The following is an 8,501-nucleotide window of genomic DNA, read 5'->3' as shown; positions in this document are numbered from 1 at the left end:
AGATTTTGTGTAGTTGATACCTTATATAGTTTTATGTGCTTCTTGTTGGTTATATATATGGAATTGTTTTGGTGTATTTTGCAGCTTGCTTGGAATGGTAATTTAAGAATTTCGTGTATTTTTTTTTTACTTGGAATGGCGTTTTAGCCGACGAAACATGCCACAATTCGTCGGCTATAGTATTTTTTTTTTTTCCTAAAGGGTTTAGCCGACGAATTATGGTATATTTCGTCGGCTAAACGCTACTAAAGCCGACGAAACAGACTCTATGTCTTCGGCTATAGTTATTTTTAAATATTTTAATTATATACTTTAGCCGACGAAACAGAGGTATTCGTCGGCTAAAGTTTGTCAGTAAAGCCGACGAATATATTGTTCGTCGGCTTAAGTCTGAGAGTATAGCCGACGACACAGGACGTCGTCGGCTAAAGTCTGGAACAATAGCCGACGAAAAATAGTTCGTCGGCTAAAGTCTGGACTATAGCCGACGATGGTCTTTAGATTCGTCGGCTAAAGCCATCACCGACGACCCTTTCCCGACGACACTATAGCCGACGAAGGCTCGTCGGCTAAGGTCTTAGCCGACGAATTAGGATAACAGGCCGACGAAAATATTTCGTCGGCTAAAGTACTTGCCCCTGTAGTGCTTATTCCTTACCTTGAATGTGAGAGCCTTGTTCTCTCCTTTTTTTGGTGATTCCTTTTTTATTTCTCTTTGAGCTTGCCTTTATTTCTTTGTGGATGTGCATTTGTAATATTGTTTTATCATAAACGAGTCATGAGTGACCCGTAATGAAGTTTATTTTGGGTTTCCTAGCCAACACATACTATCTTATTTATTTTGTTGATTTGTTCTTGAATTCATGGATCGCCTACGTACCCAAAGGAATATTAGGTGGGGGTGAATTACAAACAGCACCTAAACCCTAAAAACCCTAAGCCGTTCTCTCTCTCTCCTAGAGCACGGCCTCTAAACCCAAAAACTCTGATTTTGCACCATATCTCCTTGTTTTTCAGTCATCCTCATGGCCTCTGCGCACCCAAACATTGATCTCTCACCCTCTTTGAAGGGATCGAAGAATGAGATTTCCTCTCCATCGTCATCTTTTGGCAAAAACCCTAGCATAGCCAATATGCTAGCATCCTCATCCTCTTTGGGTTTTCAAAACCCTAGTCAAGCATATGCGGCCTCCTTGGCCTTGGCTAACTCGAAGGCTGTCAATCTCTCATATCACGTCTTTGCTCCTTCTAAGAAGAAGAGAAGACACCCTATTGGTTCACGAAATAAAAAGGGTCAGAAGAGGATGCAAGAGGAAGAGAAACCTCCCACCATCTCCCCTGAACCAGTTGAAGGCCAAAAGAAGAAGCGTGGGCGTCCCATCGGCTCCAAAAACACGAAGCCAAAAAGAAGTGCAAATCATGAAGATTGGACTCCTACCATGACTCCGCCTGCAACGCCCCCGAGCCCTAGCTTGAAGGGCAAGGAGGTTCTTTGAAGTTCTGCTATTTCCTTTTTACTTTTTTAGTTTGTTTTAATTGCGGAACAATTGCTCTTGGTCCATGCTTTTCACATGGGGGAGCTTTATTTTCTTGCTCTAGTTTAGTTAGAAACATTTGCCTATGATCTATTTGATATTAGATTATAGGCTCCTTGTGAGCCTCAATTTGTAATGAGGATACAACCCTCATACGAATAACATGATCTTGCTTGTCCTCTGTGCGCATGGCAACAGATCGATTCGTATTGTACTCTCTACTTGATTCTAATGACAAAATTGTCTTTAAGTTCAAAAATTCATGGATCGCTTGTTAAACTCTTAATCATTGTTTCAATAGAACATATATTTAAAATCTTTGCTTGGGATCAATATGACCTAGGTTTTATTTATGAGTTATTTGGTTGGGGAACAAGGGGCTTGATCAATGAGTAGATATTTTCTAGGGTGCCAAAAGATTATTCAATCTTGTGATCAGAGAGAGTTGTGAGTTAAGAATACAAATGCTTAATAATAGTCGATATTCTTGTTTGCATGATTTCCTATTTCTTTTGTGCTTATTGGAGTGGAACATGTTAGCTTGAACCTAATCATAACGTAAAGTAAATTGTAGTTTGGCTGCTTAAGTTCTTTACGGGATCAACAAGTTCGAATTCTTTGCTTAGAAGAACTTAATTTGGCATATCTTCGGAATCAATAAGACTAATGTATAGAAATCTTTAATTAGCATGCAATCTAGGGAATTATATTGCTATCAACAAGAGAGGAGGGTATGAGTATAAGGTGGTGGATTCTTCATAATCTGTTCTTAAACTCTTATAAATCTCATTGTTTTCTTTTGTTTTTAGTTTTACATTTTCTCTCTTTAATTTTCTGTTTACAATTCAACTACATCATAAAAATCAATTTATTATCTCATTAAGTTTATTATAATTGTCATGAGTAAATTGTTTTGATCTTGAGGGAATGACCTTGTTGCACTTATGTTCTATATATAATTGATTCATGCACTTGCGAGTATTACAATAAATTTACAATAAGTTTTTGACACTATTAGAGGCGGAGCCATGAAATTGTAATTAGGGGGACCAACCAATATATATAAAATTCAAGCCATACCGAGATCAAAATCTTTCCGATAAATCAAAGCTACATTAATGAAGATTCGGAATAGAGATAATCTATTTTTTTTGTTTCCCGCGAATGTTATAACAACTATTTTTAGAATATAAAAATTATCAATCTATATTACTGTAAAAATTATAGAAATCATAATATAATGGCTATCCTTTACAAAACGATTTGTCTTTAAGTATATAAACTAAATAAGTTTCTTAGAAACTTATAGCTGAATTAGGTAATGAACTAGTACAATTTAGTAATCAAAAACTGAAAATGAAGATAAACCACATAATTTCCATTTATTATGCTTAATTTATATCATTCTTTCTAAAAAGAGCAAAACTTGAATACAAGTAAACTATTACAAAGTTAGCGCCACGTTGCTCTTCTCTATTTCATAACCTCATGATTAAGTTCTTGAATATATGTTAGGGGTACTGCCAGCTCGTGTAATTAGCTAGAAGTATACTCTAAATCAATAGACTGAATGACTGAATTTATAGAATAGTTAAAAGGCCGAGGGGTGCCATGACACCTCTTGGATCGTACACAGCTCCGCCACTAGGTACTATCAGCCGAGGATTGTGTTAACTCAATCTAATATAGTAAAGCTCTCTTCTTCTTTTTTTCCTGCAAATTACTGCGTAACCACGATTCCAGCAGTTTCCTTTCGTCCTTGGCGTCATCCCAACCACTACGGAGGTTGAGCGAATGCGAGTGAGAACCAGAAGTTGATTGAAGCTATTTTGGTGAAGATGGAGGTCGAGGCAGACCCTCAAGTGGCTGAGCTTCTTGTCGGAGCTCCTTAACTACTCGGCCGAGGCGAAGCTTTGGTGAGGGATTTCCCTTCTGTTTTGGGTAGCTGAGATGTTTTGTGTTGTGTTGGAATAATGCTAATTGATGGCGATCTTGCATGTTTGATTTTAGACGAAACAGAGTTGTTAGGGAGGTTATGGCTAAATTCCGACAACTCGTCGGAATCCGACGAGTATTTCCGGCAAGGGATTCCAGCGAGAACAACAGATCAGGCTGTGGACTGAGAAGGTAGTCATCAATTCTAATACAATAAAATGTATAATATGTTACGATAACAGATTTTTATCTTGACTTATATATGATAAGTATGTACATAACATAATTTTAAGAGTACGTAGCAGTGGGTATATAGATTTATGTGATCAACTATTGGCCTAGGCCCTAGGGTTCGAAGCAAACAGCGGGGAACAAGGAATGCATGTTACACTTGCGCGTTAAATAATCTAGAAATGAGCGATCATCAATTGGGGTTTTAGTATGTATATATTTAACACAATTGTTTCTTCTTTTTCCCTCAAAAAGAAGAAAAAAACACAATTGTGATCCATTGGCTTGGGTAGCAATATGGCAAATTGGCAATACAGTATCCCCATCTTATTAAGGGTTAATTACTATTCTTGATTTAAAGTACATTTAATTAGCAGGGCATCTTTAGGTTATGGAGAATGGCAGATTTAAAATTAAACTACATTACAACGTGCCTACATCAAACATACATATGTACTTTTGAATATCAAATGGAGGAGACTAATCATCACTGTTTAAGGAGTTATAGATATCCTTCAAGTTCTAAAGTTTGGAGTTATGTGGTGACTTGTACACAGTTGCGCATTTGTAGAAAAAGAGAGAGAGAGGATATAATGTACTTAAAAATACTTCAGAAAAGTAGAGATATTAAATAAAATGATCGAACCTAACAACAAGATACACACCAATATTTTGAATAAAGTGATCAAACAGGCATAATCATGTATTGGACATGTTTTTGCACGTCTAATACAAAATACAAATTGCCTTATAATTTAGATGATCACCCAACTCTTTCTCAGTAGAGACTAGGGATTCTTTGGCAATTGGCATTACAGTGTGCTGGTTTATATTCGAGCAGAGCGGTTTCTCAATTTTCAACTAATTTGATTTGAACACTTCTTCTTCATAGCATACTTGGTCCTCATAAGCCAACTACGTCGTAAATCAATGCAGAAGTCAATGTATGAGTCCATAGACCAAGTATATATATAGAACTAGATAGAGATATATTAGTTCATCCATAGTGACCTCTTATTCAAAACTCTATTTCTTCTAATCCATATGTATATATATTATCTGTTCCCACTAAAGCTATTTACAACTTGATTTGATTTGTACTTTTTATCCTTTAATATTTTCTAAAAATTCATTTTCCGTCTGGAATCAGAGAGATCTGAGATCATATACAGTATGTGCATGTGTGTGTATTATGTATATATATAGTACATAACCAATGATCTCAGACCACCCTCAGTGTCGACTTCAATATAAAAAGTGGTTCGATTCGGACGTTCGGTGTTGTATCCACCACGGGTTCTTGCATTTACAAGCCAATAACATGAAGGTAAATTAAAGCTTCCAATTTCTGGTCAGGAATTGAATTCTATATGACTATATGACACACATTATTAATTTCCTTCGATCGTTTTGTGTTTTCAGTGTTGTATTCTATATGGTAGCTAGATGCATTGTCTACGTACCCAAAAAAATGACATGGTATTCCTATATGCATCACAGGAAATTGTGATAAAAGTCGATATTAATTGCCAGATTTGCAAGACAGATGTACTGAAAGCCGTTGCCAAGCTTACAGGTAAACAACAACAATGCTGCTATTGTTTTTTGGTTGTAATTTAGACATTGGTAAAGAATTACTGGAGTACTGTTATGCATCGTTAATTTAACTGTTGAACTTTGACAGGAATAACTATGGTGGTTGTGGATGGTGAGAAGGGAACACTGAGAGTTGTGGGGGATGTTGATCCAGTGTTGGTGGTGAAACGACTAAGGAAGGCCGGAAAAGTTGCAGAAATCATAAGTGTTGGACCGCCGAAGCCCTCGCAACCTAAGCAAATCCCATCTGTATTCCTTCTTCCTCCATGTTGTAATCAGTGTGAGCTTGTTGGTGTAATCAGCTATGCTTCTTATTTTGATGGTGGAGCGTGCACCATCCTTTGAGGAGGATAACTTCAGTAGTTCAATATCTGCATTTTGTGTTTGCAATGTTCATATCCCTCCCTGGTGTTATTGCAACTTGATAATACCCGTATATAAGAGTGAATTTCTTCATATGTATCCACCGCCATAGGCTTATGTAATATTGTGTTTGGCTCAGAAATTTAGTTGTTGTATAATTTAAAAACCTGCATGTCTACTGTGAGAACATTTTTGTTTCTTCTTTACTCTTTAGTACTAATAACCTGGGTTGTATGTTCAATATTTTTATTTCTCGATCGAACTAAATGGCTATGATGGGTAATTATACATCAAATGTTGCACGATTATCAGATTGAATTAATAGCTATATAAGATGGTTTCAGAAGTGAACATACTATTTATATCAGTACATATGTTTGAGTGTAGACACACAACATCAGAAGTAGATCGCAATAATATATACTAGCTTATCAAAAAAATATATACTAGCTTCTGTGCTTGTCGCAAGATATGACTTCTATATAACGAGATATAGTCCAAAAGTCCAAAGTCTTTAAGTCCTCCCTTGCATGATTCAGTAGTACTGTGACTACATGTCATGATCTGGGTTCCAATTGTATCTTGTGACTGATACTTTGATTTGCTTCCAATTGTATGTGCAATGCTCACCGGAGACTGGTACATCTGACCACCGGATCCGAACGTTGACAGCAGCTAGAGAAATTGCAGCAAGCTATTGCGTAGTCTTACCCTAGCTAGCTACTCTATTTAACTGATCAATGTACGTAGAATTACAATTAAGTTGTTTAAACTACGTATAGCTACTCTATTTAACTGATCAATGTACGTAGAATTACAATTAAGTTGTTTAGCTACTCTATTGAACAACTTAATTGTAATGGACAAGACATAAATGACCATTATATCGTCTGAACTCAAATGCTAGAAAACATTTCCACCAAATTGATCGAGACATATCAATATTATTGTAGTTAATTAATTTGTGTTAAGTAACTTAAGTCCTATAAGTGCACTGCTCGTAATGATCAAAGGTTCTTGGATACTTCAGTGGTACATACTATAGAGATCCTTTAGCTAACTAGCTAGCTATAGGAGGAGACTTGTTCGTTATTCGATTTGTTCGACTGTCGGTCGCAATTACCCAATTCATAAGGTGGTTGATTTTTCAACAAATCAAATGAGAGATCTCATAACGAGCACTATGCATCAGCTAGTCATGCTTGGCAAATGCTTCCCTCATATATTTGTTTTCACTTAAATATATTAATTACAATAGTAGAAGCTCCACGTACATATTTCATTTCTGAGGTCCTCAAAAGACTAGAAATTATAATTTAGGGAGTTATATATTTGTATAAATATAGGTTGCTACAAGAAGATATTGTTATATGTATCGACGTACTACTCTTGAAGCTTTCCACAATGAAGGTAATAAATCACTGTTTTTCTTCTCTCCAAACGTTTATGCATGCATTTCGATCAAATATATCAGTTCTACAAGAAGAACTGCTTGTTTAGAAATCAGTCAATGAACACGCAACATAAATTTGTTCAGTACAATTTTGAATATAACTGGGTAAAGAAATTTAACCATTGTATTTTTTTTTTATCAAAGTAATTTGACGATAAATTTTTTAACGAGGACCTTACAATGGGACCAAGTGAAAAGTCCTTTTAAAGAGTACGTTTCTAATGACGCTAGCTTATAAGAGAAATTTTAAATACACACCTCTAATCTCTTAATTCACATCTTTATTATTTTATGTTTTCATTGAGATTTTATAGGTAAGCTAAATGACTAACATCTTCTACCCTAAAATCGTCGAAAGCACGTCTTCTCCCCTAACCCTAACTTCTCCACAATTCATTTGGGTTGTCTTTTTTTTTTTTTTCATCTGTATCAGCTTTAGCTTGATTTTGCAGATCATATTGTCAAGTATTGCGTCTTTATCATCACATGTTTTATCAAATAACTAGCTATCTATGTTTAATAGCTACTGTACTTCTATAGTTCTACTAGCTTGTGAAATTTGAAAACTTATATTGGTGATTTGGAGTTGGGTATAACAATAATCATTTGATTATAAATTGAACAATGATAACAAAAAATTTCTAGCAAAAATTAGACGAAATATTATGTAAAAAGATCGAGATACCAAATAGTAAATATATATTAATTATATTAAGTAATTAATAGAATATTTCATACATTAAGGGCATTTTAGATAGTTTGGGATATGTATTAAGTATAATACTAAAATAAAAAACTTGATAGGTGGTGTATTAAGTAAAGGATGTGTTTTAAGATATTAAGGGTGTATATTTAAAATTCTCCGCTTATAATAGTTTTGAAGGAATTGATATATATATTCCTTATTATAAACGTTAGTAGACTTTAAAAGTACGTCTTCACTTATTCCACATTATAAGGTTCTCATTAGAAGCTTTAATTTGTCATAACTTAAGTTAGTGAGAGTCAACTTAATTTAATAAGCTCAAATATATATATTTGCTTATATATTCACCTATGTTGCACCGTACCGAAACTCTCTGGAAATTAGGCATTTCACATTTCCGAAAGCCCCGAAACGCAACCGAAACACGATTCACAGAGAACTAATTTGGAAACACGACTGAAACGTGTTTCCTTTTTATGGAAACAAATTTTTATAATTATTTCTGAAATTAGAGGACATTTTTTACTTTTTTGTTTCAAAAAAAGAAAAGAGAAATTTTAAATACGCACATCTAATCTCTTAATACACATCTCTATTATTTTATATTTCACATCAGATTTTATAGGTATGTTTAATTACAAAAACATCCATCAATTATTAGGGAAAAAAAAAAGAAAAAAAA

The 8,501-nt window shown here is 34.8% G+C and overlaps 1 protein-coding gene across 1 annotated transcript; it reads left to right on the top strand.

Moving 5' to 3' along the window:
* The first annotated feature begins 5,177 nt into the window (after nucleotides 1-5,177).
* Nucleotides 5,178-5,642, top strand: LOC101296351. Its single transcript, XM_004292498.1, has 2 exons — nucleotides 5,178-5,277; nucleotides 5,386-5,642. The coding sequence occupies exons 1-2, from the start codon at nucleotides 5,178-5,180 to the stop codon at nucleotides 5,640-5,642; spliced, it is 357 nt and encodes a 118-aa protein (XP_004292546.1).
* The last annotated feature ends 2,859 nt before the right edge of the window (nucleotides 5,643-8,501 follow it).

The sequence above is a fragment of the Fragaria vesca genome, linkage group LG2 (assembly GCF_000184155.1).
Source record: "Fragaria vesca subsp. vesca linkage group LG2, FraVesHawaii_1.0, whole genome shotgun sequence".
NCBI classification, from domain to species: Eukaryota; Viridiplantae; Streptophyta; class Magnoliopsida; order Rosales; family Rosaceae; genus Fragaria; species Fragaria vesca.
This window is presented reverse-complemented; position numbering and strand designations above follow the sequence as displayed.